Source organism: Archocentrus centrarchus, chromosome 15, assembly GCF_007364275.1.
Source record: "Archocentrus centrarchus isolate MPI-CPG fArcCen1 chromosome 15, fArcCen1, whole genome shotgun sequence".
Taxonomy (NCBI): Eukaryota; Metazoa; Chordata; class Actinopteri; order Cichliformes; family Cichlidae; genus Archocentrus; species Archocentrus centrarchus.
This window is the reverse complement of record NC_044360.1, coordinates 16,894,828-16,918,582: the sequence shown is the minus strand read 5'-3', so window position 1 is coordinate 16,918,582 and position 23,755 is coordinate 16,894,828. Positions and strand designations below refer to the sequence as shown.

Genomic DNA, 23,755 nt, shown 5'->3' with positions numbered 1-23,755 from the left:
TTGATCTGTTTTTTTTTTAGCCCTGAAAATTCACGTGTCTATCTTTTATACTAATGAAATTATGGGACACATGATTACTCAGAAGACAAATATTTCAAATTAATAAGGTAAAAATCCTCACAGATTCATCAAATATACGCAAGTTATTGTACTAAAAAAAATGCATGGAGAGACATTACTCTGTTAAAGCTCCAGGGGGCAGCAGAAACAAGGTTTTGTTTGGTGGTGGCGGTGGTGGTGGGGGGGAGGGGGGGGGGGGGGCGGTCTCTGTTTCTCACACTCATACAAATACACACATAAACAGAGAGAGAGGTGCTCGAGGTGTGCATATCTGCAATGAGTGAAGGAAAAGCCACAAAAAGAAGTAATTGTTGAAGTTTTTGGGTAGTATCGGGAGTCCGTATGGACTCCTACCGTTAACGGCAAATAGCAAATGCAATAGCTATTTTTTATTTCTTTAAAAACATTCATCCAAATACGGTAGGATGAACTCGCCTTTTTCCGCGCTGATCCGCCCACATGTGCGTAACCAAAGGTGGGTGGCGCCAAACAGCTGGATACTCGTGGTGGAGGCGCTGCAGCGGGCCAGACCGCTGTGAAGCCAGCCTTCCCCCCACTCATTTAAACGGGAACAAGGCTTAACCGGAGTCCCGTCTGCTCTGGAAAAAAAAAAAAGTAAAAGGTTAAGTCGTGATAGTTTTTTTTTTTTTTTGGGGGGGGGGGTGGGGGGTTGCCAGAGTTGTGGAGGACACGCCGGCGTACTCAAAGTTTTCATTTGTCTAGTAGAAAAAGCAGCAAAAAAAACTTGCTAGTTTACAGGGAGGCAGAAGGTGAGTTGTCACAGATTTACCTTTGATGTTGTTGTTGTTGCAAGCTAGAAACAGGAAGGTGAGGAGACAATTGCATTTGAAGAGTTAGTGAAGGGTTTCTAGTTAACGTTTGCACGCGGATACCAAAATCAATAAATATTGTTTCAGGCTCGAAAAAAGCCAAACAGTAAAGATTTACAAAAGCAGGATATATGCAGTGTAATGCTGATCGGCTGATCTTTGTACATTAAATTGCTGTGATCACTGATGGATAATTACTGATAGATTACATAAACCGGTAATGAGTAGGTGAATGCTCCGATCCACCTCACTGAACATTATTTCCTCTCATTCACCAACTGAAAGGACACATCTGTCCTGCCATTGTCCCATCTACCATCCTCCATCTTCAAGAAAATGAATCGACGCACATGTCAGTCACACTCAGGTAAATGTTAGTACTACTTGAGAAGATCTCGCTGGGCTGGCTGGAGAGGAAAAAGAAGAAAGGTGCTGGAAGATGTCTGTCTGGATGATACTGCCCGTTAGCCTCCCAGTCCTGACCATCACTGGGATATGGGTCGTGTAAGTGTTTCTTCTTGTCTTTCTTTTCTTTTTTGACAGCAGAAAAGTTTAAAATCTGTGTAAATGCATATAACAAACCAAGTATGTCCTCAAGTTGACTGAGGCCGAAATGGTTTGCAAAAGGCTGCATCTGTACTCTGTGCATAGTGTTAAAGTACCAAAATACAAATTATTAAATAAATTAAATTCATACTAAAATAAAAACCGTTTTGATACCCCAGCCTCTCCTGCCTTCAGGAGAGCAGCAGTGCATATTTACCCTGAATTCCCGGGGAGCCATGGCAATTGCACGTGGATTAACTCTCTCCAAGAATGATCTGGGATTATCACCACTCTCTTAAAAAATCAGACATGCAGGTTTGCAGTGCAGCTTTTATTATCTGCAGTACAGCATCTGAGCAGATGTACCGGAGAGAAAACCTCCTGGTTGTACTTGTGATGACAGTTTCCCTCTCTTCTCTGTTATTACTTTGGGACAAGGAATGCAAACCCCAGTGGGATAGAGACAGATGGCCCAATTCCAAATTGTTGTAGTTCTGAATCAAGGCTATGTGCTACATCACTGATAAGTTGCATGAGGACTAAACAGCCTAATCAGGCGCCAAACTTGAGACCATACAGCAATTAGTGTTGCGATGTATGTGGCTACTTAACAGTCCAATCAGGAGTGTGTATCCAGGTGTAGAGGCTTAATGTCTCTATGCTGATTGGAGAATATGAAGGTGAAAACTAATCATTCTAGTATTGGCATTTGTTTCTGAGTAGAAAGCCGATCTGAGTTAAGATGCAGAGAGCTGCGGACTGCCAGCCACTTTACGCCCATTTCCTTCCCGTTACCTTGACAAGAGCGTGTTGTTTCTAAGAGCAGTCAAGGGCCTTTTCCAGACTAAGGGAATGTCGAAGAATGTGACATGTTGCATAACTCGTGCTTCCAGTGTGGATGACTGGGTGGGAGTAAAGTAAATACTGGAAAGGGGTAGTAGGCAGAATTTTCACTCAGCATCTGGCGGCCATGCCGTGTGTTTCAGTGTCAAATAAAACTTGTGCCCACCCAAGAGTCTTGGCTTCTGCTCCGCAAGTGCTATCAGTTAGGCAATATATTTGTGTTTGTGCCTTTTATGTAATTCAGCAACCATGCTATCAAAGCAGCTGTAGGGTAATCGGTACTCTGCAAAATTCATCAGTAGCTTGAATTGGATCACACCTTTTTCTGGGGTTATCTTTGCAGAGCTTTTGTGACTTTTCAGTGTGAAACAAACAAACAAAAAGCAAACAACCAAAAAAAAAGAAGATTTTTTTCCATAGAAGTCTTTAATTATTTAGGACTTACTCGGTCCTAAATAAAAAAACAGGGTCTGTTCAACTTAAACATTGCACAAAGGCACATGCAATTACAGCTATTGCTGAGCTTTAGTAGAGGTCTAATTATATAAACAAACCTATTATTACTTAGTCTCTGCCGAGCACATAAAGCACTGGTTTAGTTCCAGCTACAGCTAAATAAGTTCACTTTATTTAGAAATGCCCCAGAGCTGCACTGATGCTGTTCTACTGTTGGAAGCTGGCCAAATGTACAAAATACACCCCAAAAGCTATGGAAAATGTAACAACCTAAGCTTTCTTTTTCCTGTATTTATCTAATGTGGTCTCATGATTCTTTGTTTAGATTGTTTTTGAAAGTCTCGTGTTTTTGTCTTGTTGGTGTAGAAAAAATGTTTGTTTATTATTGTGCATCTCAGAAGGCTTAAATTTCTTTTATTGTCATTTACGTATGGCGCATGTTTCTCTGCAAGATAATCACAAGTTAATGTGTTACCAGAAAACGATTTCATGAGTAAATCATAGTATGAGACCTTTAAGTACACAAAAATACAACAACAATTCTGTATATAACGGTGTGTAGTATTTTTTTCTGCTGCTTATTCATAAATTAAAGATATAAGTCTGATCATCTTTTTCCACTCACAGCAGTCGGTTTCCTCAGTGCTTTATGCAAGAGCAGCAGTCTTTACAACAAATGGTGATCCATGTAGAGGGTTAACTCTGTGGTCTCTTCTGCTTTGTATACCTGGAAAACACCTAAATGAGTCATTTGCTTGTTATCTAAAATCTTGGGCTGCAATTTTGAAGAAACCGGTTGGACCTGCATAGTTTATTGTGTGTTGTAGCTTGCTGGCTTAATGTAGTTTCATCTACAGTGAGAGATCTGTGGGAACAGTTAAATGGAAACAGTGGGAAAGATCCCAAAGGCTTGATTCCTGGATGTAACCAACCAGCCAAGTGCTGACGGCCTTTACAGCAATCACAACCAGCTGTGTATTTCGCTAATCAAACGTAATGTTAAAAGGCTAATAGCAGAAGTAACTTCACACTTGAGTAATAGATACGCCAAGAGTTTATATTTTAACAGCAGCTGGTGCCCTCAAATTATTCTTTTTTTAATGTATGAGAAATAAATGTTTTGCATGTAGGTGGCACTTTTTTTGTCTGTTTTGATGGTCAAGATTATAGAATCCTGACTTTTTGTAACCGAGAGACTTGACAAACAACCCATCGCTCCCCCAATCAGTCACAATGTGCATGCTGTCTTCGGACAGGAGATTTCCGGGACAAAGATGTAAAGAGATGCTCATGACAGAAGTGCCATGCCTAGAAATGATACTGGGTGTCAAAATACACGATTATATTGGTCAGTTCATAACATCTTAGTCTTTCTGTCAGAGGTGTCCCAGATGCAGTGGCTGCGTTCATTCATTATGACTTCCTACACGGGATAAAACTGTCGAGTCTCACTGGTTGGACAGCTCACGTTGTCTGAATGTTGAATCGTCACGTGGAATTGTAGACAATATTTTATAGTGGAAGTAATTTAATACTGCAATCTTTGAGATGTAATATACGTCTTGTTTGTTTTCTCTTGGAAATATCTCTGTCCTTCAAAGACTGGCTTGTGAGTAAGATATTATCAACGATGGAAACATTTCTAATTGGTGCTTAACCTTTTGCTGAACTAGGACTGCCTACATGCACAAATGAGGACAGATGCTCTCTATGACTCTAGCTGTCTTTCTGTATTTTTCTGGCAGTTAGAAATAGTTTTTTACCACTATGTGTGAATAACAAGGTTATATATGTGACTGTTTCCTTCCTGACATCCTTACCTACAAATGTGGCTAAAATAATCCCACAAAATTATACTGTGTATATTTTATTGATTGCAGTAAAAAAAAAAATTACAATAGAGTTTAAGATATTTAAACACCTCAGAGCCCTGACTGTTAAATCATTCTGCATATTTATCTCATCTACATATGCAGTTATGTGGGACTTGAGCAACAGAGCAGACACAGTTGAGCTGCACACGTTCATGGTAAGGAGTTAATCATAGGGCTCCCAGTTAAATAGCATTATCTTTGTGCATTCAAAACCACTAGCTGGACATCTGTCTCTCTCCCCTCGGCCCCAACCGGTCACAGCAGATGACTGCCCCTCCCTGAGCCTGGTTCTGCCGGAGGTTTCTTCCTGCTAAAGGGGAGTTTTTCCTTCCCACTGTTGCCAAGTGCTTGATCATAGGGGGTCGTTTTGATTGTTAAGGCAGCCCCAAACATTAAACAGGTGCAACTCAGCTGTGTGTCACATCGGCAGGATTTTACGTCACCGTTAACATTCAGTTAATTAAAAGACCTCCAGCAGCATGTAGGCAATTTGAAGTCATATAAAATCATTACCGTGCACGAGCAGCTGCACAGGGAATATTAGTGCAAATCATTTTTCACATGACAGATAAGCTCACTGAAAACTTTTTGCATATCAGCTTAAGGCTACATGTGTTTTGCATTAATCTGTTCAGGATTCATGTTCACTTTGATATTATGTTTCCTTGTAATTTCTGTCTCCTGTGTGACGGCTCAGTGTCACAGTGGTGTCAGGTCGTTATGCTAGTTGTGATTTTCCCATTGAAGGCCACCACTGGTTTTCACTTGAATTTGGTGACCTAAAAAAAAACATCTTCTGAGGCTGCATGTGGAAAGTTTTTTTAACCCACCAGTCTAAGGGCCTCTTGCTGTATAAATGCTCAATGAGTCACTTCAGTAGTCACAGCGTATGATAAAAATATAAAATAACAATTGACAAAAATAACTGTTCCCTTCATTTTGGCTAAGCATTCTCTTTTCCTTTATAGCTATGCCATGGCCCTTTACAACCAGCATGTCTGCCCTGTGGATAACTGGTATGTTGACATTTGTTCTGTATCTTGCTGACCCCTACACTCAGTCTTGACCTTTGTAATCTTTGTCTCACCTCTTTTGCAACAAGAGCTAATGGGATAATTTCCTCCTCGGTCACCTGAAAAACATCAAAATCCACTCACATAAACCCAAAGAACAAACTGTAGAAAATCAGCACCCATCTGAAACTGTGATTTAACGCTGCTGTCAGCTCGTGCGCTCGGCTCCTCTGGATGCTGGGCTCATTTTGGACACGCTGAGGTTAATCTCTATGAGCAGAGCTGCTATCTGATGACACATTGGTTTTTCTGCCACTTTGACACACCGAGCCTAAAAGCAAAAGAAGCCTGGGTGTGATCCCACAAAATGGCTCTTTATATGCAGTTACTGTACTGTGGTTTAACAATTGACTAAATTATACAGCTTCTCATATATTTGTACTAGACCTAATGAAAATAATCAGGAATATATCTTTGTTTTTTTAGTTATTTTCCACCATGTTTCCACAACCTAAAATAAATTATATTTTTCTAAAAAAAATTTTAATTTACTTTTGCACTGCCTTGCATGTTTGGTGTATGTTTGATTTTTTTTTTCAGGTTGTATAACCAGTCATGTGAGGAGGAGCTATATCTGCAGAGCGGGCCATCCTTGTGCTGCACACTAGACAATGTACCTCTCATCAGGTCAGTGAGACTGAGCCCTACTTCTCCTCTGTCACTTCTCTGCCTCTTTGTTTCTGCTGAGTCAAAACAGGAACACTGTCCCATTGTTTTTTATGACCCCTGTCGGCGCATTTTTGATTAAAAAAAAAAAGCGAGTGAGGAGAAAGAGCTTTTTCCTGTGCATGTGCGTGATCTGAAAATAACTTGTGGCTGAAATATCCTGCCTGCCACCGTGGCAGTTTGGAGGCAAAATGTGGGCGTACGCTCAGCTATGTAAACACACGTACGTACACAGAGGAGCTGGCTTACAGTCAAGAGGAAATCAAGACACTCCCACTTCTTTGTTTGGGTTTTTGGCCTTCGCAGCTTTCAGCATCAAAGACCGCAGGAGAAAATCTATCAAAATGGAAATACAGTATTTCAATATATCTTTTTTATTTCAGATAACAGATAACATGCAATGATAATGACCCCCCCCCCCCCCCCCACACACACACACACACACAAATCAAGTGTGCAACTACAGTTTAACAGAGAAAGTTAATCTTTAATAAAGCAGTGCTGTTGTTGCTAAGCAGCTGAAACAGAGAAGGTGGAAGAGATTGGCATTTTTTAAATCTGTGTTAAATACAGCGCTGTTGAGTAAAAAAATAAAACCGTCCTTCAAACAATCCATTTGTTTAAAATATCTTCGTGTCTGCTTTAGTCGAATGAATGGTACGTTTTGATCCATGTAGTGAAGAATGTGTGTATGACTTCAGTCAGCTGAGAAGGCTTTGGCTTCAGCAGGAGCTTGGGCACAGACAGCCAGTGTTGACTGTCTCCGGGCTTCCCCTCCTACAAACATTTCCCATTCGTAGAAGAAAGGCAGCATGCAGTAGGTGAAAAGTCAAACGCTTGATGGCAGGATGCGAGGAATGGCAGCGCCCCATCCGTATTTCCACAAGCTGAACAGTCTCTCTAACCGTGTTGAGGGTTGGGGGATAGTTAGTGGTATGGTCGCTGTGTAGTGTACTCTATCACAGTATTCCTCTCATTGTTTTCTTGCTATTCTTTCTTGCAGTAAATGTGGGACTCTTCCCCCTGAGAGCTGCTTCTTCAGCCTTATCTGCAGCACAGGCTCATTCATGGGTAAGGCATCATATGACACGTTTACAATGCACACAGTTCAGAACACATTACACTGACCTATATTAACTGTCTAGACCACTGTATCCAAGGCACACCAAAGGTCACACCAAAATTTCAAGGCACACCTGCATTCATACATCCAGAAAATAGTCTGTATATCATCTAAAATATCATCTTTTAGTACATATTGTCACACAAAGGCACCTCTGATACTACAATTGTAGCATCTGTAGCATTGACACAAAATCCCAAGCCACACGTGGAATTGTCTTAAGCAACAACAACTGGAAACCACTGGCCTAGATACACGCCAAAAGAGAGGGAGCCAAGTCAATGAATGCACCTATAAATATATTTATTGAAGTACACACATCATTGTCATCCAAGAGCCATTGAAAACCCCACATGTGGTCATTTTCAAAGGAAGGGCGGGTTAAGATAAAAACAAATTTTGCTTCAGAGTGGTTGTAAGTGGTTTACACATTCGCCTAACAAGCGAAAGATCCCCAGTTTGATTCCAGGAGCAGACACAAATCCCTTGGGAGTTGCCTCAGGAAGGGCATCCAGGGTAAAAATCGGTCAGATCAAACATGTGGAGCTACCTGCTGCTGCGACCCCTTGTGAATAAGGGAGCAGCTCAAAGTAGAAAGTAGTTGTAATACACATTACAGTGGTTTGCATTAAAGAGTCTGTAGAGGTCTGCAGATGTTGAAGGATTTTAACTTTCTCAGGAAGTATAATCTGCTTTGCCCCTTCTTGTACACTGTCTCTGTGTGGGTGGACCAGTCCAACTTGTTATCTACCTCTGTAGGTTGTAGACATGTTTGAGGATGTAGCACAGTTGACTGGAGCAGGTCCTGAGACGTTTGGGGGTAATTCCTTCAGGAACAGCCGCTTTTCCCACCTTCAGTCTGTCCAGTTCTCTCTTCAACCTGAAATTGCTGGAGTGTTATGGGTGAGCAGATGGAGAGAGGGTTAGGGGCTAGGGTTAGAAGCACCACAGGCAGCTGGCAAGAAGAGGAGGAGCTGTCGAATCTCTTGAAGTAGGTATTCATGCCATCAGCCTGATCCAAGTCTCCGTCAGGCAGCAGATTTCCACTATTACTGGACATGAATAACTTGAGCTTATTAGTACATTATATTTATAACTAGGCCGCTCATTCGCTTTCTCTACACAATACTTTCACATTTTGTGGTCAACTTGAAAGAAAGGCAGATGTGAAATGTAAAAGTGAGGACAGAGGTCAAATGTGACGTGATATTTGGATGCAAACTATAATGTGATATTTAGAATCCCCATATACAAGTGTCATTTCCTAAATGTTGCCAACAAAAACAAAGGGAATAGAATTTTAAGCAGAGTTTTAAAGATGAAAGACATTTTATGAAAATTTGACCTCATTTGACCTTGAAGAAGAGGTCAGAGGTCCATTGTAAAGTGATATTTAGAATCCCCATATATCATTCCCTATATGTTAATACAAAAAATGGCAGTAAGAATCATAGTTTTAAATAGCTCTATGTAGCATTATTATCACTTTGACCTTCAGATTAATCTATTGGCCTTGAGGGAGAGGTCAGAGGTCAGATGTGACATGATATGTTAAATCTTTATACAGTACTTTCTGTATGGTGACAATACACACCACACTTGTAAGAATCATAGTCTCTAAGTTACAGGTCAATTTTTGACCAATGAATCATCAAGTTGACCTTGAAAACCTTGGTGGATGTAAATGGATGGTTAACACTCTACCCCCTACAAAGTTTTATAAGAGTTAATTCAAAACTTTTCAAGCTATCATGTTTAAAGACAGAATGACACGCACGCACGCATGCACACACGTATACGCTACCAAAAACATAACCTCCCTGGTGGAGGTAATTATGTAGAAACCTCCAAGCAGAGCTACACAGTGAGCGTTAGTTTACAAGGCACAAGGAAAATACTTGTGTTTGAAAGAAAAAGAATTAGCTCCCATGTGCTGGTCGGTCTGCATGATCTCTGTGAGCCTCTACATGTGCTGCTGCCCTGCGTTCACTGGTAGTTCTGACTACCCTGATCTTGTTAATGTTTTCCAGCTGTGGTTGATTTTCGAGCTGTGTGTAAAACGTTTCTTTGACTTGTTTGTGTCCGTGCCTCTAGCAGCTATTTTTCTGTCTGACTGTTAGACTCTGGATATTGTAAGCTGTCTTTTTTAAGATCCAAATTGCAGCTCTGGTCTTTGCCTGTGACAGGAATGGAAGAGCGTTTCTGCATTGTATACTGTATGTGTATACAATGCAGAAAAGGAGGCAGTAGGTTGCATTTCAGGTCTACTCAGGCAGCAGTGAAAGTGTATTTTACTTGTGCTGTTGGCCAGCCATGACCCCTGTGTACACACATGCTTTTTCCAGGATCTAAATTTCAATTTTAGGAGGTGAATTAAACACCTGAGTACAGCTGGTATGCACATAGTTAAAGCAATGAGTCTGTGTTAACAAAAGTCTATCCATTTTCCTGTTATTTCAGGTCATCTGATAAAGACATAATATATTCTATACTTGAGTGAATCAATTTTTGTATTCTAGTTCTCATGATTTTTATATGTGAAAAAAACAAGGTATGTGGCAATCAGACAATGTTGCAGCCACTGTTGCTTCACCACGATGACGGATTTTGTTTGGCTTAGTTAAGATGTAGCTCTGTTGTAACTATTGAACTTTTTAACTAAAATGACTATTGCATAATATGTATACCATATAAGTGTGAAATATTGATGTAAGGTGCACGATTACCTCCGCAACTTCCCCACACAGTGACTGTTAAACAGTTATTTGTTAACTATGTTAGTTCCTCTTCCATTTTTCTTTGACAGAAGTTTCTCTTTCACTCATTGCTGATAATCCACAAAACCATCAGTGATAGCAGGAAAAGAAAAGATGTTGTATAATATGATATTTATTATAAAATAAATAGCCAGTAAAAACCCAGATCACATTTAAATTTGAATGTATAAAAGCTTTTTATCTCTGTTGTGTCTTTTATTATAAATGTGGTTTAAAAAATATTAGATTTGAGCAATTTTACTGGAAACATGCATGCTTTCTTCCCATATTTAAAAAAATTACATAACAAAATCTCAACTAATATTTAAAAATAAATCAGAACACGTAACTAGAGCTTAATCAATTTTAGAAAGTAAGGAAATTAACTGGCAGTCATTTGCCTGTACAGTTCAATTGTTAACGTTTCAGCCTCCAAATCTGCTGTCAGAGATCAAATATCCAAATATTTTAGGGGCTTCAAGCATCCATTGTTCTATGTTAACCTGAGCCATCTGTGATATGGTTTGGATGCTTTCATTTTCAACTCATTCTGGTTGCATTAAAGCTGCTCTTTTTACTTTTGCAATCCCATCAATCTTAACATGATACTGATTATAAAGCAAGCTATTATGTCTCTGTAAGTAGGTTAAGCTGCTGTTGCATGTAGCTATACAGCAGACTATTGTAAATATTCAGTGCTTAGCTTGTTAGCCCATTGATTTATGTTTTCCTTGGAAGGCTGTGCCTGCTGTAGTTGGCTCCAGGTGTTACTCCCAAGTGGAATGACATGGACTCAGTGAACTGTATATTGTCCCATAATTGTTCGTCTCCATTTCAGGTCACTTTTCTGCCAGTGTACACACAAGACATTTTAAAGACATTACGTGTATTCTTTCTCCGCATGCTTTCTGTGGGTGACAGTGAAGTGGGGTGTTTGAGTTGAAATATATCCCCCCATATGGATGGCAGGGTTTGTTTTATTGTGAGGTGCGGTGTGGCCGGGAATAGGCACTTTGAGTGAATGCACATTAGTTTCAGTGTTAATCCAGCTCTGCGTATGTGAACGTAAAGGCAAGTGCAGGGTTGTGCATGCATTAGAGCTTGTCCACCCTGCTGTAAGTTTACATGCAAGACAGAAAGAGTGTATGAGTCAGCATATGTGGGGGTTCTTTACTTCCGCCACTGGGCTTCCTGACTTAAGAGAAAAACAGCAAGAACTGGAAAGGGCAGCTCTGCGGAAGGTAACCAAAAGCTGGAACGGTGTTAGGGGTTGTTGCATGGCCTGTTTAGGTAAAATAACTCCTATTGTTAAGCTGTCACACTACAGTTTGTTATGACCTTCTTGGCCAGGTGGAGCTTATTTATCGGACACAAAGCCCTTATGCTGGAGGAGACCAACAGAGAATCAACAGAGAAGGGTGTCAGACAACAGCCCACACGAATGTGCCTTCAGAGAGCCCAAAATAAAAGAAACATGGATTGCTTGCAGAAAGAAGCTGCTCATCCTTGCTTTTAACCTTTAGCATAGCTTTCACCATTCCAGGATGACTGAAAAATGCCAACAAGTTGAAACATGCTTATTTGTTAGGGTGAAACATTCATTGAGTTGAAACAGAAAAGAATCCACCAGCAGCCTGTCTGCAGCAGGGAGGACGAGATGCTTTAATCTAATGAAAAGGCTGCAGTTGACTTTCCTTTCCAATCAGCAATCCAGTATGTTCTCCATTAGAAAAAAAGGAGCCAGTGAGCAAATTGTTTCCGAGCCCGGAGACACAGTTGTTTGTTTTTCCGTGATTGTAACTGAAATCACTTTTGCCAAGATGATTTGGGTACAGATGGAAGGAGAAGAAACAGAAGAAAGCTCACACAAAGTCAAATACACATAAGTTAAAGCTAGAGGATATTTAAAAAAAAAATCCAAACTTCAAAATCAACCTTTTTTTTTATAGCATTACATAATCGTATCTGTTACATTAGTCTCAGCTAGAAGCACTGCCGTAGTTCCTGTCTGCTTGAAGCAATGTTTACCTTTAAGGTTTAAACAAATGTTTGTATTATCATAATTTAATAGCATTTCAGTGAGCTCATAGTAAACTTTGCAGATCAAATAGACTTTGAGTTAATTGTGTTTCCAAACATATTAAAGCAGCATTCAGCTCTAAAAATGATTACCACAATGATGTGAACTTTGCACTGTTCTACTAAAAGGAAATTATGCGAGACATAATTTCTCAACTTTTGATGTTGAACTGAAAGGTCCATGATACAAATCTTACACATACCCAAAATCTGTACATGCTTGAGTGAAAAAGAAAATGAAAAAGCTTTAAAAAAAAAAGCTAGGGGCCTCTTTTCTTTCTTGAGACCTTTGGCAGCACATTAATAATATGTAGTATAAATATAAAAATAATTGTGTGTGACTTGGCTGTTGTAACAGTGCAGTTTTTTAAATGAAAAATATTATTTTTTTTATATCACCTGTTTATTAAGGGCAGCTTGCTCGTGACTCATTTTTAACCCTAGTGTTGCAGTGATTGTGGTCTGGTGATTTCCCCTCAATAATTTATCCTCATCTTTCATCCATCCATTTTCTTCCTTTGTCCGATTCAGGATCTCACTGTTGTTGTTGCTAAAATCAGAAAATTATATAAAATATGCATATAAGACTTTTTTTTTTTTTTTACAGCTGCTAACAGCTGTAAAAAAAAAAAAAAGGTTGCTTTAAACACAAGATCAGGCCTGGAATTATTAATTGCTACTGCTTCATCCTGAGGTTGTATCTGCTCAGTGAGCCTCTACTTAAAGCCAGACATGTCAAGGCATAGACAAACCCTGGAGACAAAGCTTCAGAGAGGAAAGAAAAACCTAGCAATGTAAAGACTTTACATTGGAAATGTTTTTCTTTTCTTGCCATGACCACAGGCTCCATTTGTATTCTCTTTTGGCAGCACAGACTCTTTGAAAGCCTGCCTCTTACACAGAGACAGTGACAGAGTTAACATAACACTTTAGTCCCTGGAACAATATATGAGCGTCAGGTCAAGACATGAGGGGCTCCTTGTCCTCACCAATTCTCCCACCCTCCTCTTTTCACTCTCCCCATTGGCCCCGCTTTCTCCAAGCCCAGTCAGCCTGCATCAAGCACAAGCCGTGAGGAGCCAACAAAGAGAAACCAAGTGGGGGTCAGCTCCTCAGTGCTCTAACAATGCACCCAGTCAGAGCCTATTAGCACATCAGCACTCATCTGTCCCATATACTGTACTTCTTTTTCCTTCACCTTTGAATTGTATGTAAGGCTCGGATTGACCCCCACCACAGTGTTTTTATCACTTTCCCGCCATTTGCTGCTTCTCATGTTGGTGAGACAGAGAAGCTGCTTAACAACTCTGACTTCCTGTAATTCAGCTTTCAAGGAGTTCTTGTGTTTCTTGGCTAAGTGAGGTGTGAGAGTGTTTGTGTTAAATTGAAGCCAGCCATTTTGTATGGTAATCTTCCAAAATAAGCCAGATGATGCCTTTTCTTCATTTCTCCATTCTATTTGTGTAACTGATTTTCTTCTCTCTTTTTACCTCTCCCTTTCTTTAGTTATGGTGATTGTGCTGCTTCGCTATGCCCACGTCATTGAGAAGCATCAAAACTGTGTTCTGAACACAGCGAGTCTTTGCACGGGCTGGATCTGTTCTGCTGGACTCATCATGGTGGGCAACTTCCAGGTACAGTCTTCTTGTTTATCCAACAATAAAACACGAGTAGCTGTAAATGCAGACAAAGATGAAGATTAACAAAGGAAATAGTGAAACTAATAAAAGAACAGTTTGTGTGTTCATGCATGCATATAAGAGACTGAGGCCTCAGTCACACAGGCCTAGAGACCAGTTGGCAACCCCCTGGCAACCTCTGATTGCTAGGGAAAAATGTGTATTTTTTTCAACTTTTTCTGGATTGAACCGGATTCCTTTTTTGCTCGTAACGAGATGTGGCGCTGTCAGTGAATCACCTGACTGGACCGTGAACCTGTCAGGGGATTTATTCTGGGAGTGAAGCAGTTGCTGGTTTGGATGTCATACGTCATGTGATGTTTTTTTCGCCCTAAAGCAAGCTTCGAAGCAGTGGTTCTACGGAATTGTAAGCCCAGGGTTCGAATCACGTATCGAAGCTTTGGTGTCCGGTGCCGCACCTGTTTTATGACCCAGTGACTGCCGCAAGCCGCCATCAAATGCTAACTGGTCTTGATACACATCTTTCCTCGCAATCTGTAGTGACCAGGGGGTCGCCAACTGGTCTATAGGCCTGTGTGACTGAAGCCTGAGCGACTCTGACTATGATGATGTACCATCAGATTGAAACATAGCACTGAACTAAATAAACTGTTAAATCAAAATGCATTGCTTTTCAGATAAAATGTTTATGGTTCCTGTTTCATTAATATATTGAGTCATTTCTTTTTTGTGCTACATCATATTAAGTTTTATCTTTGGTTTCTTGGAAATTCTATTTGACATTTTTCACCTTTGCTGATGTTTTACACACCAAGATATAAATGTCTTTGTTTATCTCAGTTGCATTCAGGACATGACTCTGCTTTTTCTTCTTTTTTTAAGGCCTCTTTCTCGTTTCTTCTTTCTATCAAACACACCTATTTCAGATTAAATATACTTCAAGGTTTGTTATGTTAACGTTTGCCTTCAACAACACAATACTGTTCACAATATTTCTCTCTGTTTTGGCTTAAACCTTCAAGGGAAAAAATGTGAAGTACTTCTTGGCAGATATTTGTTCTTTGGGAAAGAATTCCTTGAAGTTTAAATATTTGGAACCCTGGCTGGATGCCTAGACTGTGTGTGTGTGTGTGTGTGTGTGTGTGTGTGTGTGTGTGTGTGTGTGTGTGTGTGTGTGTGTGTGTGTGTGTGTGTGTGTGTGTACTGGTACTACTTTTAATGGGGGGACAGGAATCTGTCAAAAAGTCACATTGTTGCGACCTCTTCAAACAGCGAGTGTGCGTAGTGTGAACTATTGAATTCTTAGTTTAAGGTCAGCATACATGTCAGAGTCAGGAAGTGGTCATGGTTAGGGTAAGTCTCCGGGAATAAATGTAAGATCGTTTAATGTCGTCTGAGGGGAGGTCATTTTGGTTTTTGATGCTGGGCTGGATATCGCTGCAAAATCTCATTACTGTGGTGTGTTATTGTTCAGCTTTAAAAAGGCTGAAATAGTTGACTGTTCATGGGAAAATAAGAGAGGGAGACAATCATGGAGAAGGCATGTGACTGAAAATGCTCCTTCAGCCTTTGATGCTATATTCAGAATAAATAGAGGGGTAAAAGTTTTGAATGAAAATATGGTTTGTTATTTAGGAAAATCAAGGTTTTATTTAGAGTGTAGTGTGTCTACAGCTGTGACTGATCATTCCAGTGGCTTTAAAGCTTTCAGTATTTAGTTAAATTTAATTCTTTGACATGCTAAAGTCTTGGCTCTTGTTTCATACTCCTCTTACAATTGTCTTACAAGAGTGTAAGATGTGCAGATGTGGCAGTTTATGTGAGGGTGCAGTAATAGCATCCTCGCCTTCTTCCCGCTTTTCCTATGAGGCCCCAGCTCTGCAGAACAGGGAGGAATTTTACGAGAAGAACCAGGGGGAAGTGAGTCATCAAGTCTGGCCATGCATGGCGAGGAGCTAGGCAGACAGGGTGTGCATAGCAGATGCCCCATCTATAACCAATCACGAGCCTGATCCCTGCAGCCCACTCACTCACTGCTCTCTCTTGCAGTTCAGGACATTACACAAAGACCCACGTTTTTAGTATGAAAAACATCTGTACCCAGGATCCACTGGCAAACACCACAAACAAGTTTGACTCAGAGAAGACGGAGCAGGTGTCTCACAGTCAAAATCAAAACCCCAAAGATCAAAGAAAGCACCAGAAACACAACACACAGCAGCGTAATCAGCAGCATCAACTGCTTGAGCACATACTTGTGTGTTACATAAGGCTTTGGCAGTGCAGCTGCATTGTGGCCACGGGGGCTTTTCCCGTCAAGCGGCCTGATGGTTTGGGCAGAGAAGCACATAAACCGATGATGGAGAAGCACGTTGCTGCCACACAGAGGTTCACAGTGTGAGACAGCGGGGTGAAAAGCAGCTGTCAGGGAAAAAAGAGAGAAAGAAAAAGGAGTAGAAAAGTTGTCTGGACTGCTAATCCAAATGAACGTTCAATGAAGAAGGTTGATAACACCTGCAATCACAAGCTATTTGAACCCTGATTTGTCTGGAAGATATCAGACAACGACTGAAGCTGCATGCTCTTTCCTCACTTAAAACACATGTTTTTTGGTGTTTCTTTTTTTCAAAAGCTGTGTTTTTCAGATCTTGTTGAAAAGGATTTTGTAATCGATGGTGGTGACACATTCAGTTCCAGATTTTACAGCCATTGTGTACATCAGGTTTGACCGTTGGAAGTCAAGAAAGTAAAGTGTCACTTCATCTCATTCTCATTCTCATTCTCATCTCATTTTATTACTAGAAAATGAAAATAGAAAAAAAGTTGGGCTTGTTCCCACATAAACATCCTCACAGCTTATCTACCTCAGTCCTTTGAACACCATTACTATTCATTCCTGAATGGCTCAGGATCATGCACGTACAGGAGCTGATACATGTTATGCTGAATTTTAGCTGCAGAAAGCTCACTAATGAAGGCAGGGGCTCAGAGTGTTTTCTGATAAATGCATGTAGCCATAGTAAGAGCTGTTGCTGCCCAGTCTTCTCTTTATTCTCATTTCCCTCCTTATGCTTTCCCTGTTTGATGTTGCGCTTCAGTGTGCTCACAGTCTCTTAATTTAGCATCTTTGTCATTGTTTAATCTACACTCAATTCCCTGGGCACTTTTATTTGTATATGATATTATCTGGAGCCACTGCCTGGGTATACTTTTACTAAGACAGTACATACATAATCACCTGTGATCAATGCAGCATCGCCAAATAGCGATTGAATCTGGGACTCCAGGCTGCACACAGATACAAGCACACACACTCATTCATACACATGCATGCAATCAATAGAGCTCATTGTGTAGTTTATAAACTGAGACTGCAGCCAACCTGTCAATCTGTCAAAATGGTAAAAACATGCCGTCTAGTTTTAAAGCCCAAGGTCATTTCCTCAGAGTACTTGGAATTAAATATGATAAACTGGAACTAGTATTTTTTTTTCTTAAAAATATATCTGATCAAAATGCTTATCAAGATTGATTAATGGATTAACCTTTGTGGCTCTAGTGTGTCATGTGGTTGTTGTGGGTGTGTGCAGAGGTGGAGGTATGTTATTGCAGCTTTTCTGTCAGCAAGACTACACCAAAATTTAAAACTGACATGAAATTTGATGGAAGGTGGAAAATTCACAGGATGATTCCTTTAGATTTTGGTGTGGACATGTGCATTGACATGTCCACACCAGACGTGCTTGCTTAGACGTGCTTGCTTGTAATGACTAACAACATAAAATCACTCAGACCCCCTACCGTGCTAACATGATATAATTGCAGTAGGGCCGAAAAAATTGCATTATTTTACTATGTGAAATACTCAGTTCTGATGGAATTCCCAGTGTAAAAACCTGCATATCTGAACTTCCAGCTCAGGAGATGTCTCCGGCAGATCTAAGGTCTTGGCTGTTTGCAAGTCTTACTCTGCCACTTCAAGGATTAGCCTACTGCACAAGAATGTTCAGTATGTATTAATTGGGTAAATGGACAAATGGCTTAAAAGGCAAAAGTAAATAACTTCTAGAGTATTCCTGTAATGATCCCTGAGAATTATGACAAATAGCAGGGTTTAAACATTTAACCAGGAAACAGAATTCTTTTTCATCTTAGTAAATCAGTCTGGTCCTTTAATGTGTTTCTAGCTGAATCTCTTATCTGCTCAGATCAGTACATCTGAGCTCTCTGTGTGTGTGTGTGTGTGTGTGTGTGTGTGTGTGTGTGTGTGTGTGTGTGTGTGTGTGTGTGTGTGTGTGTGTGTGTGTGTCTGGACTCTTTAGTGGGAGCTGTAGTCACATGCTCCTGAGCGGCTCTTTTGTGTATTGTTTCTTATTGTTCTTGTGACCGGCAGGAAAAAGGAGGCATTCTGTTGTGTTGCTTGCTGTTGTCGCCTCCTGTACGCCTGCCTTTTGTGTCATTTATTCTCCGTTGCCTTTTTTCTTAAGGAAGCATAAGAAGCTTCAACCAGAGTATTACATAATACTGAAACCGCGTGAAGTGACCCCTTTCTGGACTTTCCTACATGATATTCACTAAATGACTCTTTTGGCTGCTAAATTGCTGATTTTGTGTTATATCTTTGTCTCATCCATTTAAATGTCTTCCTTTTATCACAGGTGGATAATGCCAAAGTTCTCCACTATGTCGGAGCAGGCATTGCCTTTCCCACCAGTATGTTGTTTGTGTGCCTGCAGTCAGCATTGACGTACCGACTGGCCAAGACCCAGGGGGAGTACAACTTGGCACACCTCCGGCTCTGCATGACCCTGCTGGCCTTGGTAGCCTTGGTGCTCAGTATCCTTTCCAGCCTCTAACAGATGGCAGCCTCCAAGGCTTTCGAGTAGTTTTTTTTTAAATTAATACATTAGAATAGATTCAAATAGGGCACTAGGTGTTGTGATTGTTAGAGAATCGTTGAGAAATGTGTTTATTTCTTCTTGCATAGATTTATGCTGGTTTCACCTCCATCATAATGGCACAAAAAGAGCTGGAAAGATGTTGGATGTCTGCACTGAAAATGAGCATCAGGCATAACAGTTGATCTTTTTTTAGTTGACAACAGCTGATGCTACTCGGGCAGCTTGAAATATCCCAACAAATAGACTAGGAACCCTTTTTTCTCCCTTGTCTTCTGGCATGTGACAACTTCCATAACGTGCCTGCGACATTGACCAGTGGGAGATGAAAGTGCAACTCCAAACAGACCACAGCCATTGTTTCCTTTTTAGGCTTTTCCAAACACAATGCAGCTTGCATCGTTCTCTCCACTGTTTTAATTTACTGTTTCATGTACCTCTTTAACAGTGACATAAGACAGCATTTAAACTGAGGAACAACGGCACAGCAAGAATTTTTGACTCCGTAATTGCCCTTATACAGTGACCTTTTTACCACATACTGATATTGTGCAGGCTGAACCTGGCATTTGATGCCAGTCTCGTGTCTGTACAGTGAAGCTGCAGCCAGCTTCAAATAGTTTTGGGAGCACGCAGCAGGAAATCTTGGCGCAGTCCGGCATACTTCGTAGACAGGTGATATCTGTCTAGAGAAGTTCAGCGCTACAGTGCAGGTGGGAAAAACACAATAGAGGTTTTATTACCTTTAACAAAATCAACCTGTGAGCATTTGTAAAAGTGGTTAATTAACATGTTGTTTGTTTAATCTTGACAAAAAAGCTGCATGCACAGGTTAATAGAGGGCTGTGTCTGTGACTCTTTCCTGCCGTGACTTTAGTAGGTTTCATCAACAGCTGAGATTTCCAGGAGAAAAACAGAAGCCCTCTTGATGCAAATGTATCTGCTGAGATAATTTTTTAATGATGTATTCAGCTCAGAGCGTGACAGCTCTAGGTCCTCACACCACTTTCCTGCTGTTTTCCTTAACCGTGTATTTCAGGTGGTGTTTTTTTCTGTCAGGAGAGCTTCGTTCTGCAGCACGCCTCGGCCATCTTCGAATGGGTGTTCTGCATCATCATCATGCTATTTTATGGGACTTTTGCCTTTGAGTTTTCTGGCATGTCTGGAGACACCATGGTGGTACTGGCGAGAGGAGGCTCTTTGGGACCTGCTGGGAGAGAACACAAGATGGACACAATGGGAGCACTGGGAGGGCCCGGTTCACACTCACACTCTCAACCACATCCACACCAACCTGAAAGCATGTCCATGCTGTAGCGTCCTGGCATATATGGATGCCACACAGTTGCCTCGCGTATTCCTTTTCAACTCTAGTTGTTGAATGATTTGAATTATTAATTTCCAGGCATGTTTGTCTGAAGGTTTGAAATAAACCAGGCCAGTGCAGCAACTGTTCGGAGCGGGTGTATATCTGCTGCTACAGTGGACAGCTAGGTTTATACTTACGTCAAACTTAAGAACTTGTTTGCATTTTGCACATTGCACAGGCGTGCAAACCCAAATTTTTCTCCCTACTCATTGCTGTCCTCACTGACCATCAGGGGAGGGTTTTGTCAGTCAGATCAAAGAGATCGTTTGAACTGTCTCCTGTGAACGTGACCTTGGATCGGTTCCTCTTAGGTGACTGCCGTGATGCTTTCAGAGTATGCAAAGAACTGAAGGCTGCTGGACAGCCCAGCTGACAGTATTACAGCGGAGAGGTGTTACAGTGTTTCAATCCTGGAAACAGAACAAGGCGGCAGTCTGCATTTTCATGTAAACCTCTGTTAAGCAATATTTCTTTGTAACTAACACCCTGCTCTGTATAGATTTTTTTTTTTTTTTTTTATGTTTTGGTTATCTGCATAATCAACTGCACATTACCTCCCTTCCAAAGCCAAGTGTAAAGCTAAAGATGTTTCTGTGGAGTTGGTTTATCAAGGTAGTTATGTGCTCTGATGTTCGTCTGATGGGCTTGTATTTAGGCACAAGTGTCATTTTGCTGAAAATGCTTAATGTAGCATTACACTTGTACCATAAATGCAAACCTAACATTATAAAGTATCAGACTGCATGGCCTTATTGTTTCTGGATGCTTCGGGTGACGTGTCATATGTCTTTGTTTTAACTGTGTCTAGAAATACATTGAGCTTGGGGGTCACATAAATCTTCTAATTAAGTCTGTAAAAAATACATCCTTTCCCATTCTTATTGGGATCAATACACTAGCAGCTCTTAAATAATGCTGGATTCAACTTCCTCTCTGTAAAGCTTATGAAAGAGAGGTGACACAGTGTCGAGAGGCCAAATATGTACCAGCTAATTCAATCCAGAGCACTGGCTTTATTAAGTTTAGTGATGGGGCATTACACGTGTTTTCAGGTCCTGTAGATGGAGGTCTGCATCTTATTATTCCCCATGCAGGAGGAGGAGAATGTGCTCTTATTGCTATAGCTGCTTTCTTTTTCTTTGAAGCTCAGAACTCCGCACAGGTGGAGTTATTTCAGCATGTCAAGCCGGTGTATTGGGACAAAGGGAAAAGGATTTGTATAATGTAAGGCGTGATGGTGATGCACTGTCCTGCCTCTGTGTTACTGTGTTACTTTGCAGTATGTGCCAAATATAAGTGTGCCTGTGGCATTGGTGCTAAAACACAACTAGGCCTTACCCTGTTGTTTTCCCTTACTTTACCTGTGATTATAGCAAAGCAATAAGAAGAGACTTTGATAGTGGGAGCAGGGATAGAAGGTCAGGAATACCAACACATGGAGAAATGCTCCATGCTGACAGAAAAGACTGAGGGACATTGTTAACATCTGTGTGTAATTTTCTGAAGCTTTGAGCAGGCAGAGGCTTTACAGCAGTAGTACTCTGTGTAACTGGCCGTCAGCACCGCTGGCCACATGTTGGGCTGAGATGTTGTTTGTGTAATTTGCCTGCAAGCGACAGCAAATTCTTCAAACATAGTTTCACATTATGTCACTGAAATGTAGGTATTAACTATCAGGCTGAATGTATCTGAACCAGACTGATGGCGGAAGCTTGTGCACGCTGCACTGTGGAATGAGCTGGAAGCAACACCAGCCGCACCACTGAGCGCTTGCTTCTCTCTACTGGTCAGACTGCTTATTGCATGTCCCGAGACGTTCAGCTCACAGGAGGTCTTGTTTTCTGTTTGACAAATTAAACTTTGTTCTGTCTGCAGTCAGGAATTCTGAGGCCAACTCGTGTTTTTGTTGTTTTATTTTATAAAAGTGGAGGTTCAACTCCAGCCTGAGCTTCTGGCTACAATACACTACTACAATATGCATTCTTTTGAGAAGTCACATTAAAACATTTGATGCATTTTAAACATTGACTCAAATAATGGTGCTGCTCATTTTGCATTTACTTAAAGTGCTTAATTTTGCTTCATGGTTTATGCATGAATAACTATTGTTTATAGCTGACCACTACAAAAAAAACAGCCTTCACATTCACCATCATTCTCTTGATTTCATACACACTTTTTCCTCATTTATGTATCTGTCCAATCTGTACACTCAGGAAAATGTTACCACACCAGCCACATTGTTTGATTCAAAGCCTTCGGCCATCTTTGTTTATATGGTGTTCATGTCAACGGGGATTTCTCGTGTACATGTGTTTCTTTGTGTAGAATAGGTGCACCTGCTTTGTACCCAGTTGTAAGAGTGGTGATTAGCCATGATGTAATAAATTATTTTTGCTAATCAAGACTCTGTTAAGCTTCCATGTAAGCACTCTTGTAACGTTGGCTTGTGAGAATGCTGATGCTGCTCATGCAAATGAGGTGTGAGAAAAATGAGCTCACTCGTGTAATCAGATTATCGGTGAGAGCATTCTGACAACCGAACTAGAACCAGCAATCCTCACAACACCCCATTCTCAGTTAAACAGCTCCCTGTGCCTTATGTACTGTATTGGTAATGGAAACCAAAGAGGTTACAGTTGTAAATTCTATTTTGATGAAAAAGTCATATGATTGTATTCATTTATGCCTTAATGTTCAATAAATAAAAAAGCAAACTTTGCACCCCAGTGGCTTCATTACATAACATGAGCATATTGTACAAAGAGCCAGACAGTGATTCTTTAATCTTTAACCTTTTTTATTGTTTTAATTATTTACATTGTCCAGTTTCACTGACAGAAGGTGACACTTATGGATAAGACATTAAACAGAGGAAAACCTCTCGATACAATAAAATACCTTATCATTAATAAATGGCAAAAAATCTGTCTCAAAATGATATTTTCTAAATGCCCTTTGAGAAATATTTTTAATTATCATCCCCTTTTACCTCCTTTAAATGCTTGGATTTCAAGTCTACAATATAGAGCTGCAGTTTCACTAGACAACAGGCATTTTTTTTTCCCACAAAGTGTGATATATTGCAAAGAAGAACAAGATTGTACAAAACAAGAAATTGCAGCATGCACTTGTTAAGTTGTAAAACAGCAAATTTAAGACATCAGTGGTCCACTAAATGCTTTAGTGTCAACAGTTACGCTGCTAAGAGCAAAGCAATTAGAGACTTCTCTGTATTTGCTAAGATGAGCCACATTTACAGCAGAAGGCCTGCAGGTCATAAAACAAAATCATCTGTGGCTGAAAGGAAGAGCAGCCGCAGATCAGAACTTTGAATGAGCTGTTATCCTGTCAACGGTGATGGTAGAAGTGCAAACAGTAGCCATAAGACACGAAAAAGACGGTGTGCAGTCATGACGATAAGATTTCTTAAGCCACATTTTGGGTTGATTATTACACCTCTGACAATAACATAGAAAAAATATGTTGGGCAATAGCACCTTTTGAAAACGAAGCACTGAGTTTGTTCAGCTACATCACAC

The 23,755-nt window shown here is 40.5% G+C and overlaps 1 protein-coding gene across 1 annotated transcript; it reads left to right on the top strand.

Annotated features, from left to right (window-relative positions):
• Positions 1-722: 722 nt before the first annotated feature.
• LOC115793686 (transmembrane protein 150A) lies at positions 723-22,927 on the top strand. The gene is made up of 8 exons (XM_030748783.1): positions 723-830; positions 1,176-1,394; positions 5,578-5,625; positions 6,223-6,309; positions 7,352-7,419; positions 13,813-13,940; positions 18,605-18,782; positions 19,884-22,927. Exons 2-8 carry the CDS (start codon positions 1,330-1,332, stop codon positions 20,159-20,161), a joined length of 852 nt encoding a protein of 283 aa, XP_030604643.1. The 5' UTR covers positions 723-830; positions 1,176-1,329; the 3' UTR covers positions 20,162-22,927.
• The last annotated feature ends 828 nt before the right edge of the window (positions 22,928-23,755 follow it).

What these genes read in the sequence shown, in the direction of transcription:
- LOC115793686 (XM_030748783.1), top strand. Translation starts at nt 1,330, where the DNA reads ATGTCTGTCTGGATGATACTGCCCGTTAGCCTCCCAGTCCTGACCATC. An exon ending in GACAATGTACCTCTCATCAG is followed by an intron (nt 6,310 to 7,351) that starts GTCAGTGAGACT and finishes TCTTTCTTGCAG; the next exon opens with TAAATGTGGGACTCTTCCCC. An exon ending in TCATGGTGGGCAACTTCCAG is followed by an intron (nt 13,941 to 18,604) that starts GTACAGTCTTCT and finishes CTTTTATCACAG; the next exon opens with GTGGATAATGCCAAAGTTCT.